Here is a 24,919-nt window from a genome sequence, read left to right on the forward strand (position 1 = left end):
GTCATCAACCTCTCTGGGAAGATATAATCAGGCTTCACTAATTGAATAAGCTATTCCCAAGAAACTCGCTTATAAAATATTTCTTTAAAAAAGTTAAAATATTAAATAATTCCTGCAACACCCGATAATTTTTATCCTAAAATATGCAGCAACCAGAAAATCACCAAGGTAAGGTGGGTTGCATATAACCAAGGTGTTACCTCTTTTGTAGCAAAGACTGCTTTTCTTGGGATGGCGCAACTACAGTTTCGCATCATTATATCCTAAATAGCAGGGCTTTGGAAGGATCGAGAAAGAAATGGAGATACTTAAGACAAGTAAACGCTTGAAGTGAAATAGGCCATACCAGTTCAAGGTGTTTGTAAAACAAATACGTATACCAAAGGATCATAATATTAAAAGAGCGATCGCTGCCTATTTATTTTCTACGGAAGGAGCGCACTGAAAATAACCTGTTGCGGAATACAGATCTAGTTTCGAGCTCTAGTTCTTCAATTTACAGATAATCTGGACCAGTGCTTCTCAAACGGTGATCTACAGATCAGTAGAGGTCCTGGAGGTCTGCTCTTCTAGTCCTTTAGATTAAACATTAATGAAAAAGATGCAAAAAAATAAAATTCAAATAAATTGTCTATCATACAAGTTCAGAATCTCACCGTCACATATAGATTATGCAAAAAATATATTTTGCAATTTAATGTAAAGATTATACAAATTCTAATAACTTACGTGGTCGTATTATTATAAAACATATATTCTTGATAGCTTTCAGTATTTTTTGAAGATCTGATGTATTTTCTTATGTTAAGCCCAATATAAAATTAAGACAATTAGCGGTATATGCTCAAAACGTTAAATATAATTTTAAAAGGGGACAAAAGTAGATTGGTCCTTAGAACATTTTAACAAATAGAATTGGACTCCATTTGAATAAAACCTGAGAAACACTTACTGGAAGATAGATTTTTTGATCTGATTTCAGTTTAGCTTCCAGATTTTTGATCTGAGTTGAGATCCCCTTTCAGCAGCGAGCTATATGAGACGTTGATCTACAGCTTAACATGGAATCCGAACCACATGAGCTCCCGGCCGGGAACCGAATCCGGGTCTCCCACGCCACAAGTGCATACGCTAACTACTTATTTAGAGATAGTGTTACACTGCTAGAAGTCATGTATGGTTCACCTTCAGCGAATGGCTTCTCTTCCACGTGTGAACTACTGATTAACCCACTATAGTATTTTCCGTTTTGTATTTCAAAACGTATCCCATCCCCCTCCATAATGAGAGTTTAAGTTGCTCCTGCAGTATTATACAGTTGCAAAGAATAAACCACTCAATTTATTGATATATGTATTGCCATCAACCATACGCAGATACATGTAGTTTCAAATGTGGATAACACCAAAAATGGAAACACGATTTTTTTTATTATTTCCTGGGGAAGAAATTGAGACGAGTTTCGGAAAATGTTTCGAGTTTTTCCATGAATGGAAAATAAATTAGAAACTAGTTAGTTCAAGTTTTACAAACGTTTCGTTTAATGTAAGGACCCTTTATACAAATGAAAGATGCAGCGAAGCAGACATTGTGGAGTATACCTAGTTTGGCCATAAATATTATTAGAAAGTTTCGGATGGTGCAGCACTGTCCATTGAGAATGAACGAACCTGACAATGTGCGGTGACTCATTATTAGTTCTGCTGTAGAAGGGAAACACATAACCTGCACAGGCAAAATGGAGTGGAGTGATTTACGAAACTGAGTAGCAGTGACAGCAATACACAGTTGGGAAATTTTTAACACGCTTAAAAAGACTGAAAATCAGCCGCATGCATGCAGCGCTTCCTTAATACTGGATCCGTTTAGGATCGTCCAAGGGAAGGCTATCCATGAAATGCAAAGACTCTAGAAGCAGCACGTATGAGAAGAAATTCCGCATAGAAACAGACCGTGATGACCCGTGATATGAACATCTTGTACCGAACAATGTCCAGGCTACTCAGGGATGATCTTGATCTTTGGTCTTACCGACTGTCAACGGGACACTTTCTGACGTCGTATCTAAAGGCGCAAAGGAAACGTAAATGTGAACGCTTGCTTCAGTTGTACTCGAACAGTGGGCACAGACAGATTGTCTTATCGATGAGAAATTGCTCACCATCGAAGAGTTTCAATCGCCAAAATGATAGGGTGTATGTCTCATCCTCGGGAAGCCAGGAGAAAGGTTCCAAAATTTCAGAGAGGCCTTTATCCGGCGTCATGGTGTAAGCTGAGCTATACTGACACTACATGTCTTGCGAGAAAGACGTGAAAACCGGTGATCGGGTGTACAAAAACACTGCTGAAGCGTATAGTGAAGAATTTGACCACCACCCTGTTCAGAACGCCCCATTGGAATTTCTAACAAAATTCTGCTCTCGCCCACAGTGCTAAATCAATCCGGAAGTAGCTGAAGTACAATATGTCAGATTTCATATCCACTGATGACTGGACCTCTAGCGACCCTGACCTGAGTCTTCTGAATCACAAACTGTAGGCAGTGCTTGAGGATAGTGTCTGCAAGAAAGTCACTCCACAGCCGACAGTTTGAAGCGCTGTTTTTTGGTTGCAGTAGCGATATTTCTCCTGGAGATGGTGCGTGCTGCAATAGACGAGTGGCCCGCCAGACTCCGAACCAGTTGTCAGACCATGTATGCTTCACGTCTTTTATGCATATTAAAATAACTTGTTACTGTATTGCTGGTTTACACATTTCCTTTGTAACAGTATTTATGGCCCGACTAGATAATTAGTGTAGAATAGTCTTTTTAGATCAGATATAGAATTATTGTTGTTTTTATAATTTCATAGTCAGTGAACAAAGAAATAGCGAATTAATATTTTTGTATAGCAGTTACTCTTCACGTGGTCTTCAGTAAAAGGAATATCTGCCAACGAATCAGCCAATCGCCTTTGTAACGGGAAATAATCGTACTGCTCCATATTTCAGGTTTTCATAACTTAACAAAATGGCTATACACAGATAATTTATACTGATATGCTAAGTATGAAGCCATAGCACTTTCAGAAGATACTTTACGAGACTGAACTGTTTGAAACTTTCAGTAAATTAAATTGATACAGCTGCATTTAGCAGCATTATATAAAGCGAGAGAGTTTGTAGTGTATTCTAAACATTGGATATACTCAAGGATTATTTTTTATATATTTTTTTCTGATAGAAGTAAAAATACCGTAATTGGTATGCATGTGACTATAGTTATTTAATTTTTGTTACATATGTGGTGTACATAAACTTAATTCTCAATTTATTCCTTCACTCCGACTTCCTTATTTTAAGTTCATATATTCTGTAGAATCACGGAGGAAAGGAAGTATTACAGTTCTACCTAGCTATGTTAGAATAAGTGATTTAGAAACTTCCCTCCGGCATAACATACTCACAGCAAGAAGTACTCATTTGACAGAAATTTCGTTTCCACATTATTATTATTATTATTATTATTATTATTATTATTATTATTATTATTATATTTGTTTAAAAGTGTAAACGACTTGAGCCTCATATGCATTTCTCTCAATATTATTACGCGTATATGCCGGATGTTTCAAATAAAGTGTTGGTGCTTGAAAATTACAAACTGTGATCTACAGGAAAATCTTTTTTTATACCTTGGTATTTAAATTGGTCTGAGATCCCTCTAGACATCATTCTTGGGGGAGTGATTCGGGACAAGAAAAACGCTCCATTCGATGCGTCCGCTGACATACATCTTCCTATCTCGCTTTCGATAAATAATTAAATGATGGCCACTTTGTGGGGGATAGTTAAACAAAACTACACACGAAACACTTTCCTACAAAAGTTGTTTGTTTTTCAATAATATGTTAAATTGCTTCATGCCATGTAAAACTTTTGGGTGAGCCCCGAAGGTCGCATGATATCAGTGTTCGTAGTTTGAGGGAAAATTCCTAATCTAGGGAAATTTCGTAGGTAAATTTAGCAGAAATGGAAAAGGAAATTTATCGCTAAATGCGAAAATCCATTCTCGCGCTGACTAATTGACCAATATAAATGCTTACATATTTTCTGTGTTCTTCAAAAATAAAGCAATATAATAGCAATACCTTGTGTTGTGTGTGTTAAAGTTAAAAAAATTTGAACACATTCTTGGCAGGATCTATTTGTGTGTACTTTTCTGTGGAAAAAAGTGAAGGAAAACATTTAAAAAAACAAGTAAAAAGCAAATGAATTAAACAAATATGATTGGCAGTTCCTCTAATATACCTAAATAAATCTTATCATATAATTTCTGTTATATGAATTGGATACTCAACAAACTAGGGAAAATTTGATAAAGGGAAAATTTTGTGTCAGTTGAGGGAAATTGTCTTAAGGAAACCTGCGAACAGTTCATTTTTAGTTTCATCATTTTTTTCTTCAGTAGTTTGTGATTCATAAACACGACGTTCTATCTGAGGAGCTGTATGCGCAATTCCATTCTGAAGGTTCTGTTAAACCTGTCATAACACCATTCTGTTGAAGATGACCATAAATAGAATGTAATCCAGCTAAAATTTGTTCCGCGTAGGTGATCAAAAATTAAAACTACAGCATAGAAAACTGTTATTGTGATGTGAACGCAGTAGCACATGAGTTGTATTGTATATAATCAGCAGAAAGTAAATGCCAGTTGTGTAAAGAACAGTTGAATACTTGAGCGATTGTATGCTCGACTACTCGGTAGATATAAAATGAGGACGAGGAGTATGAAGAGGTGGCAGCCAGCTTTCGGTAAAATCAAAATAATTTAACTAATAATAATAATAAGTCAATAGCGATGTTTACATCCGCTTAAGTTTTTACTTGAATGGTAATTGAGTCCAAAACGGTTGGCTGAAGTGGGCACAACACGCGCGTGTCTTGGCCATTTTTAGCTTGAAATGGCCTTGTGCCAATGACGATCACCAAGTACACAGTACTGGCAGCAAATTTAGAATGTTATAGGTTATTGTCAAAGATGACTTTGTCAAAGATATACGAGTATATATATATATATATATATATATATATATATATATATATATATATATATATATATATATATATATATATATATATATTAGGGTGTCCCTTATTTTGGGTAATTTCGTGTTGCGATACGCACCCCCCCCCCCAAATGTATTCTGTGTGACCATAAACACGCATTAGTGAAATAGCAGCTCTCTACGAGAATGTTAACCCGTGCCGACTTGACGACAAAGTCATGAAATGGCGTTTTCACATTTTAATATAATTTAGAATTTCGAACTGTGATAACGGAGAAACTAAAAGAGACAGAGAAACGAAACTTTGCGCGAAGCAACTAGAGAAAGGGCGACATCTGTTCGTGTATTGACAAACAGCACTGGATGAACAGTGTTGCCAACCCAAGACAAAGTTGTTTTTGTAAATGGAATTACCAAAATTGAATATCATCATTGGAAGCAGCAATAAAAATAAAGACCAAAGAGATTGTAAAGGCAGATCAGTGTTGCAAACTTTTCGAGAAGTAACTTGTAAAATGTGTTGGTGCACACAGGGAGTGAGGTACTAATGTTTTGTATACCTTAAATCAGATATTGACAAGAATGGTTTGCGTTGACTCTTAAGTCTAGAAGCATCCGCTGAACAGTGTTGCCATTAACAGAAGGGAGAAATTGATTTTGGAAGAGTTACAATAACTCGGAACTATATCTTATTCGACTTTCGGCCCACCTTGTACAATATTCAAAATATAAAATAATAGTTCGTTATGCATATAAGATGTGAACCATCTTGCATCGTGTAAAAAGAGTATTGATAAATTGATATGTAGTTCGATTTATTATTATTACAAAGATCTTCGTGTACAGATAATCGATAATCGATTTGTGTAATGAATTTATAATATTACAACATGATTACAAGGAAGATTAACACCAATGACTTACGGATTGTTGCAGTTGAAATACTCGAGGTAATGTGGATTAAAACAAACTGGTGGCAGTGCGATTTGTTCCTACTTATGAAGTGTAGTGCGTCACTCTCAATAATATTGTTGAAGATAATTGTCGAATCACGATCTAGTTGAGTTCGAGAAAGGTTCTTAGTGGACGATGGAACACAATTTAGAGTAATTTAAACCTAAATATTGTTATTCAGCTGTGGCTAATAACACATCTTTGCTGAAGTAAACAAATAAATTATTCACTTGGTAGTTGTACAAAAAATTCTACAACAGTGAAACAACTCTAGATGACGAGTTAGTTGGTGCGGTTTCAAATGAACTCCTAAAGAGTATAGGAGTAGAATGGAAATACATGTTTATAGCACAGGTGGTACACACCATCCTACAGAACTCTTAGACATGAAAACGGTAAAAGTTGGGCACAGAGGTTGACATGGCAAAGAGAACACACTGTTAAGTTGAGAACTGCACGAATGAGATTCCTAGTCCAAGGTTCTATCCAACCTCAAAATATGTTCCCTTCTTTTTCATTCTCTTTAAACTTGAATTCTAATATTCAAATAACCTTACATTTCGTATATTCAGTCTCGGCTTCTCATTCCGTTACAACAAACGAAGTATGATATACCTAAAGTCTTATAAAAGGGTCGAGAAATATAAAGGCAGGGATACAATATATTAAAGTGTCAGTCGTGATAATTTTGATTAAGAGACATTTGTATCGTCATGTTGCATGATAATTCGCATAGAAATGTGTTAAAAAGATGTAGAGACTATCTGTATGCAGCGTTCCAGTCTCCTTTGGCATCTCATGAGTTTGTATAAATGGAACACAAAATTTGCTTTTCGGTTTACGATAATCAGTATAACCGATTAATTTCTCGTAATTTATTGCTTACTCAGTTATGTGTGACATAACTTTGATGGTAAAAAGTTTATTTTAGCAATAACGTGAGAGATTTTTTCCTTCATTTACTGCAAAATGGGAAAATGGCCTCTGTGTAATAATTAATAAAAAGGAGGAGGAGGAATGTGAAAATGATATTAACTTTGCTAAAGATAATTTTAAAATGACAAAGACTTTAAAAACTTAGATTAATTCCAAGTGATAAGCCGTTGTTCATAAGGTCCTGAATTCACACTTTGTGCGTGTTTATATTCCGTTTATAAGTGTCTTCGTTACGCTTCTTCACTTTCTTGGGTTCTAATTAATAACTTGGGAGACGATAAATAACTTTAAAAGTTTAGAAAGTGACCCAGATATCTGCAAAATTCTATTAATTGAACTATGAACTAGCGTTCAAGTCTTTTAGTATAGTGTAGAAATTTGAGTGCCCGACAGTTTTGATGTCATAACTGCTTACTCAAATTTTTAACGTACAAAAAAAAAAAAAAAAAAAAAAAAAGTTTATTCAATACTTTCTTCAGGCAGTATGTGGCTCACTTTCTACAGTTTCTTTTTTAAGCCATTCACTATATTAAAAAAAAAATGGGGAGGGGAAGTCTGGAAACTTTAAATATAGCTATTTAAACCCAATGTTATTTTGCTCTCGTATAATTACATAAATTTCGTAATCAGTTATTTGAGCATTATTTTAATTGCATAATTTTGCGACGTATGTAAATGATCAAAACCATTTATTCATAAATCAATAAATTCGAAAAAATGTATAGATATATAACTTCTTTTTTGATTATTGTTTATATGTATTTTTAGAAAAAAATGAAATTTTTTGAGTTTTACGTCCCACGGTTATGCCGGTTAGGCTAAAGGAGACGGTGATAATGAGTAATGAATGAAATGGTGGAATGAAGAAAGTGGGAGGAAACGGGAGAACCCCGAGAAAACCCACGCACACGGTGTTTGAATATGTATTTTTTTAAAAATGTGTCATTCTGAAGTACCTAATGTGTTATAATTTCTTTCTTTTCAGGGATGAGTGTGGAAAGCAACTTATCCATGAGCTCCGTAGGACCTCAGTCTCCTTTGGACATGAAGCCTGATACAGCGAGTCTTCTTAGTTCCGGCAGTTTTAGTCCCGGAGGAGGAGGAGGACCAAATAGTCCAAGGTGAGTGTTTTACATACAAGCTCGAACTGATTTTTTTAAGGTACTAAGAGGAGTCTTCCACTGCCCTAATTTTATAATATAGTATATTATAGATGCATGTTTCTTAATTGTCTTTAAATCAGGATCCGGATTCTTTCCTGATTTAGAGAAGATCGAATTCAAAGTGTAAACAAGCGACTTTCGTTTTACAACTAGAAGACTTTCAAACTGTGCGAATTCTATACTGAAACTACACCCTGTTTCAAAAAGAATATACGTATTTCGAATGCATATATTTATTAAACTTTAAGACATACGAATATGAAATTTCACACACACGTGTACGAACCTCTCAAGTTCAAATTACAGATGTTCAATATGTCCTCCATCAGCAACACGAACAACATCACATCGATACTCAAATTCCTCCCATACTCGGGCAAGCATGTCCTGCGTCACTGATGTTATGGCAGTACGGATCCAGTTCAACTCTTCCAGTTTCTGTGGGAGTGGTGGTACATAAACGTTGTCTCTAACGAAACCCCACAGGAAGAAGTCACAGTGTGACAAATCCGGTGACCGTGGAGGCCAGCTGAGACATGCTAAGTCGCCAGCTCCTTGACGACCAATCCAACAGTTCGGTAGGGTTTCATTCAGATATTCACGCACTTGGCGACTCCAGTGAGCGGGTGCCCCGTCTTGTTGAAAAATGAAGTTCTTTTGTGTAGCCTCAGCAACAACCAGTTTTGTAACAGCGAGATACTACTGACTGTTAACGGTGTTTCCATTAAAGAAGAATGGACCGTAAACAGATAATCGGGATATCGCACAAAACACAATGACTTTGGGCGAATCTCGTACATGTTCAATGACTGCATGTGGGTTCTGTAGGCCCCAAATTCGAACATTTTGTTTGTTTACCTGACCACTAACACGGAAAGTCGCTTCATCACTGAACACGATGCGTTGTGCAAAAGTGTTATCATTGTCAATAGCATCCATAATCTCATTACAAAATGCCACGCGTTTGCGTTTATCAGGACGCAAAGCTTGTAACAGTGTAACTTGTACGACTTCATAACCAACCGACAGCTCAAAACACGCCAAATTGTTGTTGTCGGCACTTGTAACTCCCGACTGGTACGACGAGTTGATTTTGAAAGACTACGTTGGAAAGCAGTTTGAATTCTTGCAACATTTTCTTCAGGAACACGAGGGCGGCCAGGACTCTTTCCTTTACATACACATCCTGTGTCTACAAACTATCGATACCATCTGCGAATGTTCCACTCATTCGGAGGATCAATTTGGTACCTCAACCAGAAACGTCTTTGCACTCTAATCACGGAATTGCAGAACACAAAATAATTTCTGCTGCGAAGTAGCCATTTTAAACATATGACGGTTACCAAGCAAAACAAAACGACTGACATCTAGCGGCTATTAATATAAACTAGACTATGTATTCGTTTCTCCAATAACCGAGCCGAGGCGCAGCAATCGATAGTTTGGACAAAATAATTCTTCGTAATACGTATATTCTTTTTGAAATAGGGTGTAGAATAGTACATTAACTTCTAGTTGCAATAGAGAGATAAGATCATAGGTAGAACCTGTTCGTCGGAGCCTGAATCCATATCAAAATCAGTTTCTTAACGATCTCTTACTGTGTTTTCTCTGTGGAGATCAATATTAACACCAGATGTAGTAAAGCTTTACCACATCTTGTTAAAGTATAAGTGCCTTTTCTTGAGACGCTGAGTCACTTAAGTAAACTGCATGTCGTTATCTGTTACCGTATTAGTTATATACCGTTGAAACAGTAACTTTTTAATTCCTTCATTTACAAATGCCTTCACAAATTGTATGGTTTCGTAAGATCAGACAGTTTGTACGGTAGGTATTATTGTTCATTGAAGGGCATGTGAGATAATAATGGTAACCTTCATTTTAAAGTAGCAATGTCACATGTACACCACGTGAAGAAGTTTGGTTTCCTGTGGTGATTTTTCTAAGTTATTGAAACCTGAAGAGGTAGTTTATTTATATCACTTCCAGTTTGAATAGAGGATTAACCCTTTGGGGATCCTATGGTACAATTTGTACCATATGCACTTTTCATGGTACATTGCGTTATTTCTCTTCTATTTGAGCTTTTTCGTCCGTTTTTTTTTTTTTTTTTTTTTTTTTTTTGTTTTGTTTTGTTTTGTTTTCCAAGTCCAGAGGCCTTGTAGAAGACATTACGTATAGTTTCAGACCGTCCTGGTCCAGACATAGGAGGTGATGACGTCATAAGTCAAAAATTTATTTTCTCATTTTCTAAGCCTATGTTCAATATTTTTTGGCGGGCTTATTTTTCTACGTAGAAAATGGAAATTTTGCACAAACATTCAGTCCACCGAGTAGTATTTACCAGATTTTTTGTTCCGATGTCAGTGCCAAAACAGGGGGGAACCAGAGGGGAAAAGGGATAAAAATAGGGATTTTTTTACCCCCAAAATCCCGTTTCTCGTCATTTTCCCGCCTCACATACAAGATAGGACCACGTGAGTCATACCGTCTGAAAGGCCGTTCTATTCTGAAGAGAATGACGGTCGAATTATTATTCTAGGGTAATTAGGGACGTCTCAGGGATTTTTTGAAAAATTTACTTCTATATAGGGAAATATGGGGCATTGTCGGTATATATATTTTTTGGCGGGCTTATTTTTGAACGTAGAAGATTGAAATTTTGCACAAACATTCAGTCCGCCGAGTACTATTTACCAGATTTTTTGTTCCGATGTCAGTGCTAAAACAGGGGGGGGAACCAGAGGGGCAAAGGGGTAAAAATAGGGATTTTTTACCCCAAAAATCCCGTTTTTCGTCATTTTCCCGCCTCACATACAAGATAGGACCACGTGAGTCATACCGTCTGAAAGGCCGTTCCATTCTGAAGAGAACGACGGTCGAATTATTATTCTAGGGTAATTAGGGCCGTCTCAGTGAATTTTTATCCAAATATACTTCTGTATAGGGTAAAAGTGGGGCAAAGTAGGGAAATTTTCTCTGGCAGGCCTATTTTTTCACGTAGAAGATTGAAACTTTGCACAAACATTCAGTCCACCGGGTAGTATTTACCAGAAGTTTTTTTTTCGATTTCTGCGTATAAACAGGGGGGGTCCAGAGGGGCAAAAGTTGAAAAAAGGGAAATTTTGCCCCCCAAAATCCCTTTTGTCAGGAATTTCCCGCCTTAGATACATGATGGAGACATATGAATGGTACCGCCTGAAAGACAGTTCTATTCTGAAGAGAATGATTGGCGGATTATAGTCCTAGGGTAATTAGGGATGTCTCAGGAATTTTTTTCCCTGAGATCATAGTGTTTTATGGTACTTTGGGGCACTGTGGGAATTTTTGATAAAAATTCTCCCGCCCTTATTATTCAAGATAGAAACTTGAAATTTGGCCCACACATTCAGTATACTAAGTACTATTTCTCAGATTTTTTTTAGATGGCTACGATCACACAGGGGGATCCAGGGGGGGCCAAAGTTCGAGAAAAAAAATTTCCCTCCGAAATTTTCACTTTTTGACATTTTGTTTCCCGCTTCTGGTATATGGTATGAGCACGCAAGTGGTATCATTTGAAAGCCAGCTCTATTCTGAAGAGAATGAGGTATGAACCATGATACTAGGATAAATAGTGACGATACAGTAGCTGCTTGACTGAAAGTCTAAAAAATAGCCCAAAAAGCCAGGATCCCCAAAGGGTTAACGGAGGAAATGGAATTATTCTTGGAACGCAGAATCGATTCCAAAATACTGTTCTCGCTGTATCTTACCCGAAAATGGTTAATTTCTACCACTTCCGGTTTGAATAGCGGGTTAACGGAGTAGATGGAACTCACTATTAGGACTTTCAATTAATTGCTTGTCACTGTTTCTTACCGTTTTTGTTCTATGGAGATCAATATTAAAACCGCAAGTAGTTGTAAATTTCTACCACTTTCAGTTTTAGTAGAGACATGCGGGTGAAAATACCTTTTCTTCAGACGCTAAATCGATTCCAAAAAACAGCTTGTCGCCACCTTTTATCGTTTTTGTTCTTCGGTGATCATTGTTCAAACCGGAAACTTAATTTATACAAATTTTGGTTTAGAGGGTTTTGGGACGCTGGATCGATTCACAGACAACCACTTTTCGATATCTCTTACCATTTTGGCTCTGACATCTATTAACAGATAGTAAATAGGTGAACATAGCCATTCTGTAAGCCTTCCGATATTTATGCATAACATAGTTTGGAAGTCTAATATAAAGCTTGAAAAAATGAAAGAATATGTCGTACTGTTGTGTGCAACTAGAAAACAGCTCCTTGTATTGACATGTTTATTTTCTTAGATTAAAATATTTATTTACCGAATGATACAACAATTTTATCACAATATTAGTTAGATTTGGGAAACAATGTAACATACCCGTGAGTTCGTATTGATAAGATGTCCAGTAAAATTTCCATGACAGCAAATCCATTCAGTGTTTTCTTGTTCATCTTGTATGGCATGTTATTAAATGCTTAGTTATTACTTAAGACGTTGTTAAGTCTTTAGCTTTCTTATGTTGAAACATGCATGAAACAGAAAGGAACATAGTAGAAAACTTGATTCTGGGTTTGTGGAAATTGCTGCTTGTTCTCTACGAGAAATGGAAAGTATTCGTAAGAAGATAAGACAGTTTGTAGGTATTATTGTTCATTGAGGGGTATGTGGGATAATAATGGTAACTTTCATTTTACAAGTAGCAATGTCACATGTAAATCACGTGAAGGAGTTTGGTTTCCTGTGGTATTTTTCTCAGTTATTATTGAAACCGGAAGAGGTAGTTTATTTATATCACTTCCAGTTTGAATAGAGGATTAACGGAGGAAATGGAATTATTCTTGGAACGCAGAATCGAGTAGAGGGATTACAGTCAAGATGGAATACATCCTTAGAACGCTTAACCGGACAGAAAACCACTTCTCGCTATCTGATATAGTTTTCACTCTATAACATTCAACGTTAAAACCGTACTCAAGGATGGAAATGAAATGTATTCTTGGGATGCTTAATCGTTTGCAGGAGCAACTATTTATTGTCGTCTTTACTCTATAACGATCAACGTTATAATCGGAAGGGGTGGATTTTCTTCACTGGTGGTTTTAGTAGAGATTAAAGTAGAGGTAGAATACAGCGTGAGACATCTAAAAGTACCACCTGAAATACTGTAGAAATAAGAAACGCTAACGAGATATGGTTACAGCAGTATCTCTGTAATTGTTTACAGAAAACAGCTTCCTGCTCTCTTACGATTTTTGATCTATAGCGATTAATGTTAAAACCGAAAGAGGTTGATTTGTCACTTTCGGTTTGAATAAGGGATTAAGAGAAACCTGTTCTTGGAACTCTAAATCGATCCCAAAAATCCACTTCTTGTCTTGTTATAGTTCTTGTTCTATGTAGATCAAAATGTTGAAACTGGAAGTTGTAGTGGATTTCAGTCACTTCCGGTTTTTGTAGAAGGTTAAAGATAGACACATAATGCATGGGACGCGTAATCGATTGCATAAAATATTACCGTTTTTTCTCTACAGTGATCAACGTTAAAATCAGAAATTGGTTATTTTTAACGTTTTGATCGAAATGATCAACCAGATTTTTGTCCCCCGGATGGACGGACATGGTAAATATATAAAAGAGTTTTAGTAAACTAAACTACTTAAAAGCGAGTGAACTGAGTACAGAAAAACATACAACACTGATATGAGCTGTATTCGTTGTTTTACTCCATGCCCTTCAATTGTTCACGGTTTGGTTCTGCAGTTCCTGTAAGTGGATGTTTTTTAAACTGACTTTGCGTTCCCGCCGTTGGTGCGGGGAACCGGGAATTAATCCCCGGTGAAAGTGAAGGGGGTCAGATATTATGTTAAATTGTAGGTCCACGTCTCATTTAGCCTTCGTGTTAACTATGTAAACTCAAAACAAGTAGATTGTTACAGGAAGAGTGCTCCTTTTTATAGTTGTCACAAAGTGCTTATCCATCTATAAAAAAATTCTTAAAAACTTTAGACGAGACGCGATGATTTGAAGGAATCGGTCTTCTTTAAATTGTAGAAATATATATACTCAAGAGTTCTCGTTCATTAGAAGTTACAAAAAAATAAATTATATAGTCTTCCTCTGAATTGACGTTCTATTAGCAAATTTTGGTTATAATAATAAGATCCCGTAAAGAATACAGTATATATCTGAAACTATGCAACCAATTACACCTCTCTGGTAGTTTATAACTGAAGAATATGAGTTTCAAAGACCTCCGTAAAAGAGGACTCGCAACATTTTTCAGAAGATATTCTTCATTTATCTTACATACTTTAGTGGGAAGAAATATAATACCTAAAGTATATCTCAAAATTCAAAACAGTAACTATTAAAAAAGACCATCTATAACTGGAATTGTATGTAGTTGAACGAAACTTAGTCATACCAAAATAATTTTAACTATCCTCCTCCTACAATGTGGCGCATTATTATATAGCACTAAAGAAAATTAATTTTGTATAGATATAATTGTCAGAAAAGATATTGATATGGAGGTGTGAATTGCTAATAATGCATTATAAAAAATAAATATTTCTTAAGTTCCACACCTGTATTTTTACATTTTTCAGAATAGATCAAAAGTAAAAAGAAAATAAAATTAATAAAATCAAACTTTACATGCGTAATTACGTAGTACTTAGAAAATACTACTTAGTGGAATAAAGGGCATAACTAGAAACTTACAGCCCCTGATGAACTTCGACGATAACTCATGGTTTCTGTAACATAATTTATATCTTACACATTTAATAATTAAAATATTTTACACCTCACATACGCATATTAGAAATACACAACTCTAAATGCAAATGCAAAATGATACATACGATATATATACCCTTATATATAATAAAGTGTATGTAGTATTCTATAACATTTTTATACCTTAAAATTCCTACCCTCTTGCTTTGACTTCTCAAAGTTGTCTATTACTTCTTTGAAGGACTTCTCTATTACTTCCAGCTTTCTAACGAAGGACTGCTCGATGACTCATGATGTTCCTAAGATTATTATTATTTCCGCACTCGCAGTTGTGATTGGAATGGTCAAGAATATAGTGGAAGCTGTACATACTTCCGGAAAATTGAATGAAACTAAATGATTTTTCACTATAAGAATAGAAGCTAATTAACTTGTTGTCACTTTAGAGATCTCATTACTAAAAGCCAACCGCATAGTTAAAATTTCTTGCAAAAATGCTGCAGATACATATTTTTGCTACTTAGTTTTTCAGGCTAAATGGGCCAGTTGTGTTTTTGTGTTCTTCTTCAGTTCTTTCAAATTTATTTCGATAATTTTTCAGCTCTTCAAGGTACCTTCTTAAGAGATGTACTTCTTTTAATAGATACATGTTTTTCGATTGAAATACGTTGGATACAACGTTGGTTGTCTCCAATATTTTGCTTTGAAAAACCATAAAAAGTTACGGTTCTCAGTATGCTTTTTCAGTGCTTCAGCTTTATCTTTTCATCAGGCATGGAACTCAACAGAATTACTTTACAAAAAGTTTTTTGAATGCCTTGAAATCTCATTTTTAAGGCAAAAACTACGTCATACCTTCCGCCCAAGCTTCCTTTAGAGTTGGTTACATTTCGGTCATCTGTGCTGGACAAGAGATTGCTGGCTATATTCCATCGTTTGATATTGTCCCCCCCCCCCCTAAATGGCATTGTCTATATACAGTGGCTCAATAAAGAAGTCGGACATATACATATTCACACATTCAAGAGGGAATAGACATTCGAAGTACTCTATATTATTTACTTATCGAAAATAGAAACATGCATGTCAAAACTCAATTTCATGACTACAAAAACTGCAAAAAATGAAAATACAGCTAAAATCCATGTCAAAAAAGAACTCGGACAGGTAGCACCACTCTCTTTCTTTTTGGGCTTAATAGGGGAATTTCCAAGAGTTTGTCTACTTGACAGTTTTAGATGTCCAAAAGAAGCGAGTTGAAGTCGTACTATTTTTACGTGGATGAAACTGTGTGTTTAAAAGTTAAAATGGGAAGTCAATGTGGGCAAACATCTTTAGCAGTAAGAGAACTTTTTCAAAAACATTATAAAGAGTGAAAATCAGTTCGTGATACTGTGGAAATAATGGATAGGTCACTGTCCACAGTTCATGATATTATTATACGTTTTAAATCAACTAAATCAGTGGAAAATACACCAAACAGTGGTAGATCTAGAGTGTTTTCAAAGTCACACGAGAGATGGATTGTACTATAGGTTAATAAAAACTCCAAAACAAGTGTCCTAAACTGGCCCAAGAAGTATCAGAACATCTTAATAAAAGTTTACATCCCGAAACGATAAAATTTGTTTTAAAAGAAGCAAGTTACATGGAAGAGTAGCCCGTAAAATACCGTTCGTAAGCAAGTGCAATAGCCCAAAGAGACTTAGTTTTGCAAAAGCTTATAAAAATAAAGATTTTTCGTTTAGGACCACTGTGTTATTCGCGGACGAAAGTAAATTTAATTTGTTCCGCTCAGATGATCAATGTTACATCTGGCGAAAACTTAATGGAGAACTCAGAGCGAATAATCTACGATCCACTGTGAAACATAGAGATGGCTCGGTAATGGTTTGGGGCTGTATGTCCTCTGCTGGTCCAGGTAAACTTTGTGTAATCGATGGTATTATGGACCAAATAAAGTATTTAAACATTCTGAAGCAAAATTTGGTACAAAGTGCTGAAATACTGGGAATAATAGAAAACTTCCGGTACTACCAGGATAACGATCCCAAGCACAAAGCACTCAATGTGCGTTTTTGGCTCCCGTATAATTGTCCGTATGTGCTGGAAACACCTCCGCAATCTCCTGATATTAATGTTATTGAGCACTTATGGGCTTATTTGGAAAACCAGTTAAAATATCATACTATTAGAACAAAGGAAGACTTGGAATCAGAACTTCAGACTGAATGGGCAAAACGTGATCCTTCCTTCTGCAAAAAAATTGTAAAATTCATGCCAGGAAGATTGAAAGCGATCGTGAAAAATAAAGGATTGACTACAAAATATGAAAAATATCTAATAACATTCTAAAATTTTGCTACAAATTAAGTGTCCGAGTTCTTTTTTGACATGGATTTGCGCCATGTTTTCACTTTTTGTATTTTTTATAGTCATGAAATTGAGTTTTGTCATTGATGTTTCTATTTTTCATAAGTAGATAATGTATAGCAATTAAAATATATTTTTTGTTATATGTAGAATACTCTTGGAATGTTTATTCCTCATGGAATGTGCAAGTATGTATATGTCCGACTTCTTTATTGAGCCACTGTATATATTTCTGGCATTGTCTGACTGACATCTTCCTCTTTCATTACGGTAATAACTTACGATTTAAGAATGTCATACACTAAAATATAGATGTAAATATTATGTGTTTACTTCCTTTAATATTAAGAACACTTTCTCGGATAAATAAAGATAAAACAAGTAAACAAATGTACCGAATGGGCTTTGTGGGTTTTTGCCAGTCCAGCCACCCTGTATTTACGCTCTGAGTATAATAAATTTAACACATGCCTATGGTTGCCAGACGTCCCGATTTTCAATAAAGGAATTAACCGTTCCGAAAAAGGCTTTCGGGATGCCTGTTTATCCCGGTTTCATTCTTCAGATTGAAAAAAAAAAAAAATAATCAACCTGCAGGAACTAGTATGCCTCACATAAAAACGGAACGTTTTCGGTAAATTTGTATCGCCAATTAATTTTACTAAGCAAACAACAGGGAGTTTGAAATCACCTACATTCTTTCGTCCTGTGGGTTGTTTAGCTTCTAAAGCAAGAAAGAAGGATTTTAAAAAAATATTCAAGAGGGGGGCATAATTATGTTATGTAAATATTTTTTTTAAATATCACCTTCAATAGAAAAGAACATATTTTTTCCTGTGATGGGCATTAACTACTAGTTACTGTATACTTTAATCGGCAGCGCAGGATTGCTTCATTGTTGGAACTTTAATCAACAATGGCGATACTGCTCTCAGTCGCTGCATATTAACCGCATTTAAACTGTCTGTTTCGTCCTATCTGCAGCCTTGTTAGACACAATTTCTTCTGTGAACTGAGTTGTCTTTAATATATTTTACCATGTGTGGATAAATATTTCTAAAGTTGCTGTAGATACATTCAATAATTTTGGATGTATATTTTTTCCTTTATCTGATAAAATTTTCAGTAATTTTCAGGCTAAAATTCCGTAACAACTTGCTCTAACACAAAAAGTGGCATTAAAGATATGTGTTTAATTTTGATACTGGATTTTGTTTTCTGCCAAACTTTTGAAGAGCCTGCGTAAGTCTTTCCAAGAGATTTAGTTTTTTGTTTATTGATCTGAATTTAGCGTAAGTGTATTTTTTCTTGCTAAATACTAAGTTTGTATTTCTTTTAAGGTAGTGTTTCTGACTCAAGTAAAACAGTCCCAACAGAGAAAAAAATTCTCTCTTCAATCATAAATGGGAGGGTGTGTCGTAATTGGCGTAAGATTTAGGCTTGCGGAATTCGGAATAAGAACGCCAGGCATCTATTCTTATGTTACCTTTTCACATTCTTTATACATCCCTTGTGGGGCTTCATTTGCGTCAACTATGTATAGAATGAACTGGAAAAGTGTCAGTAGTGTCTGGGAAAAGACAGGTAATTAAATTAGTTCACTGATCAAATGAGCAGGAAACCTGACTTATATAGCTATAGTCTGAGATTGGTGTCCCGGTTTTTCGTTTACAAAATCTGGTAACCCTACACATACCTCATTCTAAGTGGATAAATCTTCCGGTAATCTATGACTTTTATGTGCTTAAAGACGAATTTGACAAGAATGACGACCACCCCAAAAATACTGGTTAGTGTATTAAGTAGTATTTAGTTCTTTCTAGGAAATTAGTAACGTAAACCATAATGTTATTTTATTTTAGCAATATTAAAAAAAAAAAAAAATCGGGGGTTAGCAACTGCAATATACAAAAGTTAGGTAAATTGTGATCGATTATAAGTGCACTTCGTTGCAAACCGTGTATTTCGTTTTCTCAAGGGTGGATCATCTGGACCCATTAATTGTAGTGTTTTTTTTTTTTTCCTTCCCTTCTTGTCTTGTACCTACCTTCTATTACATAATTGTTTAGAGAAAGTCATCCACTAAATTCGGCGCCCATCTAGTTTAATGTTTTTACCTTTGTGTTACGTAGTTTTCTTTCTCCACCCTTACATGCGCCACTCATTCTGCTTTTGTCCTTACACAGCATCAACTAACAAGTATTTCCCAGAATGACTGAACGTAGGTAGATGGACACGAACAGTCGTAAGTCAAATCAAGAACACTTCTTATTTTTGTTTTGCAAATAGAGCCCATGATTTTATTTCATGTGCATATATGCGTATGATACTTAATTATCTTACTGTCAAAATTTAATTAAAACAGAAATGTTGTCATTATTAAGTATAGTTGAGATGGAGTTGTCTTATTTGCACATTGCTACCTCGTTGAACGAGAGAATCTGCTTGACCTTGAGATAAGACACTACGTCATTCGGAACACGCAAATTTTGCTGTGTTGTGTTGCGTGAGTACTTGGCACTCTGCTGCTCCTCCCATTAGCTGGTTGTCCGTGTGTTGTGTCGTGGAACAGTATCCAGAACAAATATCATAGTTCCATTTTTTCCCCAGTAGAAAACTTAATGAGATTATGTGCTGTGCACTTCACTCCTGTGTAGATACAGCATGAGCATAGTAATATTTATAGATCGATAGTGTCCATGTTTAACATCAACCACGTGCAGAAGGCAACCCTGGCACAACTGCTTCGCGTTTATGGTAGCGTGGACTTCATGCCATGATTATGGTCACTATTGCACAATTTAGAATATAAACAACTCCGTCGTAGGTTAAACCGTCATCTGCTTTTGAGAAAGGTTGTTGCCCGTTGTGTGAATTTTGTCAGGCGATCTTGATCGATGTTTAACGAAAGAGAATAATGTTATTAAATTGAGCCATATTACACAACAAAATCCATGTATATAGGCCTACTTTAGAAAACGTACTACCTCAAGCTAGAAGCTGTTCCCCATTATGTTAAATGACTGACAAGCGTAGGGTTGCCATATTACCCGTAGCGGGTACCACCTGATTTTCAGGTCGTATATTCATCCCCCGCTTAATCATCTCTTAATCACGAAAAACCACCCGCTTATTTGGATTGGCAAAAAATCTAGGACAACTTTTGTGTTGTTATATTCAACGTAAATCGCTACATCTCGGTGTCAATCTCAACCACGATTGAGTTAAATTGGACTCGCGCTCTGGATCAGACTGTGAGCTATTTGCCCAATGTGCGTGGACAGTGGGTGATATCAATAAAAATAAGTAACTACTCCTGAGAAGTCCTGCTCGAGAATCGGAGTAATTACACCTGGAGTAATCTCCTCCCTCAATTTCGTATCAATAAAACAAGCCACTACTCAGGTCTAGTCTGCTCCAGATTTATGAACGTTTACTCGCGCTTCCTCTGCACGTAGCACCGAGTCGTATCAATAAAAGAAGTGATTACTAATTTCTCCCATTCATCGCGCAGTCATTTCGTTGTTTTTAACCTATGGCATGTATCTTAAAAGCCATGAAACGGGCAAGTAGCAACGATAGCTTCAATCAAAGTGCATTTGTGGATATTCTAAAAGAGTTTCCAGTGGTACTTTCAAAGTCACAGCTACCAGAAAGTAAACGAAGGAAAGCCGAAAGTTTGAAGGTAATTACACTGAAATGCAACGAAATATCAAATACATCTACGACTGAGACACAAATTCAAAAGGGAATCTTTAATATTCGAGCGAGAATAAAACAAAAATAAAAAAGAAGAAAAAAAAACGGGAAAGAAGAAAGTAATATTGAAACCATGGGAATGAACCTATTTGAGCTGACGGATGTTGATTGGAATCCAGCAATATTAAGATTAACACGACAAGCGCATATCACGTGTTGTCCAAGGTCTTTGTAGATTGTTTGGCTTTAAGAACGAAATCAGACACTTGGCTCCTTTGTTTTCTTTTTAATAAAGTCCAGCCACCCACGTCATAAATCACGCCCATCTGATTGCATTTTCCACACCATACGTGTCCCATTCTCATGTATACACCCTTTCTATCAACGTTGAGTTGAGTTGATTATTAGTTTAACGTCCTTTTCAGTAGCGTGCCTATATGAGACAGAACCCACTGATTAACGTGGAATCCAAACCACATGAGATCCTGCCGGGAATCGAACGCGGGTCTCCTATGCCAAAGGCATGTATGCTAACCGCTTAGCCACGAAATAGCTCTTCCTATTAACGTATTACTCTCCAAAATACTAGGTTTCTTTAATGCCACTTGTGTATAGTCAAGTGCTCCGATAGCACCCGGAAATGTATATTGTTCTTGCCACTCTACCTTTGCTGTTTGTATATTACGCACACTTCCGGAAACAATCCATTTTCAGGTAGTCATAGACAGTACTTTGAGCCACACCAGAATCCCCTGACATTCCGACCTTGAATCCCGGATCACTCACGTAACGCAAGAAAACCAAGAGCACCGATTTCTCTGTAAATTGGGGGGGGGAGGGCATTCAGATGTAGAAGGTATATATATCAGGATTTTAAGACAAATTGCACTCTAATTATGCCAAATATTGTATATTCATAAATACAATAGGGGGCCCACATGAGCTTTTGGGGGCCCGGGTCCCCTGGCCCCCACAGGATCGGCGCCCTTGAAGAAAACCCGCATCTTTTCATCATTACGTAGTCCACCACCCCGAATTTCGGTTGATTCTCCTTAAAAAATGTTGTGCTAATCACTACATTTTCTTTCATAAACTTATAATGCTTTTTGTAATCTCCATTTCCAACATTTCTATGCAGTTTATAAGTTTTTCTACGTAGTAAAACAATCATATACTCTGCCATATTTCGCACGGAGTCACCTATTTAGCTTGCTCCACAAATTTGGAGAAGTTACTAGCATCACAGAGGAGTCTTTGATTTTTATTGATATCAAACGCGTAGTAGTTACTCGGCTCGAGAACAGAGGTGTGGTTACTTCAAAAGGGCGGGGCTTCTCCGAGGTCAGCCGAGACGACTAGTGCTCAGTTCTCTTTTTATTAGTGGTGGGCACAAAAACCGGTTTTTCGGTTTTCGGTTTTTAGAAAAACCGAAACCGGTTTTTGAAAATTTTCAAAAAACCGGTTTCGGTTTTCTCCAAAACCGGTTCGGTTTTTCACCAGATCCGGTTTCGATTTTCTTCAAAACCGATTCCGTTTTTTTTTCAAAATTTGTTCTATTTCTGACCAGAATGGTGTTTCGTTGTTCTCCGGAAACCGAATCCATTTCCACAGAAATAGTCTTATGTGTTTTCGAAAAGTTTTCACCGAAACCAGTTTCGGTGAAAACCGAACCGGTTTTGGAGAAAAACCGAAACCGGTTTTGGAGAAAAACCGAAACCGGTTTTGGAGAAAACCGAAACCGGTTTCGGTGAAAAACCGAACCGGTTTTGGAGAAAACCGAAATGTCGGTTTTTCGGATTTCGGTTTTTATAGAAACTGGTTTTCGGTTTTTATAAAAACCGGTTTCGCCCATCCCTACTTTTTATTGATACCAATGCGAGTAACTACTTCAAAATTGGGCGTAATGAGTAACTTCTCCGTTTTATTGATATCACCCAATGTCGTTTGCTAATAAGATAGTTGCTCTAATGCACAGCGGTTTTCTTTGTGTAGTTCATGTATTTTTAATGTAATGTACTGGAAGTTCTATATGAATGAATATTCGTGTGTGGATGTTATGACAAACATACTCGAATTATTCACGACTTCATATAAATTATTTTGCTTTTCTTACAAGTTAGAGAGAAAACCGTACGAAACCATGTAACGCTTGCTTTTCATTTATTTATTTATTTATTTTTGGAAAACTTGGCTTACACATATCATTGCAGTTACAGATATCTTACTGTAATACTTACTTTACAATTCGAAACTCACATTTGTTGAACTTAATAAAGCATTAAAGGCAAAAACTAAATTTGCTTTGCTATAGTTTCTTTAGAAAAGTCCATTTGAAGTGTCTCTTAACAAAGAAATCACTTAAAAAAATTATCCGAAGGATCCCAGGTCAGTATATGTAATATATAAATTCACATCAGTACTTACGGTTTAGAATCCCCCGCTTTTCTAATTTTAAAATATGGCAACCCTATACATGCGACTCCGACATCCGACTTACACATCTGGAATATACATGCAACTTTGGTTCGAATCCTGTGGTGAACAAACACCGTGTGCGTGGGTTTTATCGGGGTTCTCCCGTTTCCTCCCACTTTCTTCATTCCACCATTTCATTCATTACTCATTATCACCGTCTCCTTTAGTCTAACCGGCATAACCGTGGGACGTAAAACTCAAAATTTCATTTCATTTCATTTTGGTTCGAATCCCACTTTAAACAGTGGTTTCCGTTTTATATAACTCCGGTACTGAATAGGGACACATGCTCTAAGCAGTCATTGTAGGAGCTGTTCATCCATCTCTCCATATTGATTAAACTAATAATTTAAGAGTGTAATGTTTTCTGTTGCTAATAGCATATTTTAATGTGAGTTATAGTAAGATAATATTGACTTCACATAGGTCTACATATTCCGATGATACATTAACTTTTAATTCTGAAGTATTCTCGCGTGTAGTCGCATACATGCTTCAATGATCGCCATCTGTTTTCAACACTAGGCTATATGAAACGTAGAGGTACGGTTTCAAGGTGAGATCCGAACTACCGTAAGGTATTCAGTGTTTTCCTACCGGGAATCAAATCTGAGGCCACCAAAGACGCATGTTCTAGCAACTAGACTAGCAGGAGGACTAAAAGGGCTTCAAAGAGACAGACCATTTGGTTGATGTAATCTTTCTTAAGAATAGAGCTTTAGAGAGATGGGTACTATTTTTAATTCTGTGTATTTCGAACACAGCAAAGCAGAAGCAACTTTATTTTATTTATTTATTCATTACAAATCGTTGCGAATTCTTATAATAAAAAGTAATAACTGCTTTCGACGTCAAAGGGTTTTGCCGCCAAAACAAAATGGTCCAGTTGGCTTACAGTGTGGTAAAATGTAATGTAACGTTTATTACAAAAACTTCGACTTTTATAATACTTGTAAATTTCTGTTAGAACTTCTTATGAAGTGCAGACTGCAGACTTCAGTGAGTGTGTGGGATAAAAACATGTTTCCTTACATGTCAAATTTTGGCGTGAATATTAATCATACTTTATGTGCTTTATATTCTTCAAGGAAGAAACGTTTTATACCTCACGGGCCCGATAATTTGTTTTCAAGTGTATCAGATATGTATCTCAAGGTTTATGTCTGTCTGTCAAATGTGGATGCCAGTCCATATTTAATGTCTCCAGTTGCATCTTAATTCTACAAATGTGCATGAATAACAATATAAGGGAAAGTCTGTAATAAACTCTTTTTTATTTGGAAATGGCTAGACGGAATGAAGCCATATCTTATATGGAGACAATAGAGATTTACCACTGTATAACACTGTTATAACGTCCATCATATATATTTAAAGGAAGGAGATCATGTGATATCGTTTTGGGATAGCTGTTTACCAAATTCACATCTGATGTTGTATGCAACTGACCTCTGACCATTTAATAATTGTATAATAATATTCTAGCTAGCTGTTGTCCACCACTTA

At 36.1% G+C, this 24,919-nt stretch overlaps 1 protein-coding gene across 3 annotated transcripts in view; it reads left to right on the forward strand.

The window, feature by feature from the left end:
* LOC145675198 (retinoic acid receptor RXR-alpha-B-like) overlaps positions 1-24,919 on the forward strand; it is a 175,206-nt gene that overhangs the window by 56,206 nt on the left and 94,081 nt on the right. For all 3 annotated transcript variants that reach the window (XM_081745577.1, XM_081745573.1, XM_081745576.1), the window contains exon 2: positions 7,928-8,063. In XM_081745577.1, the coding sequence (XP_081601703.1) occupies positions 7,928-8,063 (136 nt within the window). The remainder of the gene's footprint in view (positions 1-7,927; positions 8,064-24,919) is intronic.

Source organism: Thermobia domestica, chromosome 2 (assembly GCF_964235325.1).
Source record: "Thermobia domestica chromosome 2, izTheDome1.hap1.1, whole genome shotgun sequence".
Taxonomy (NCBI): domain Eukaryota; kingdom Metazoa; phylum Arthropoda; class Insecta; order Zygentoma; family Lepismatidae; genus Thermobia; species Thermobia domestica.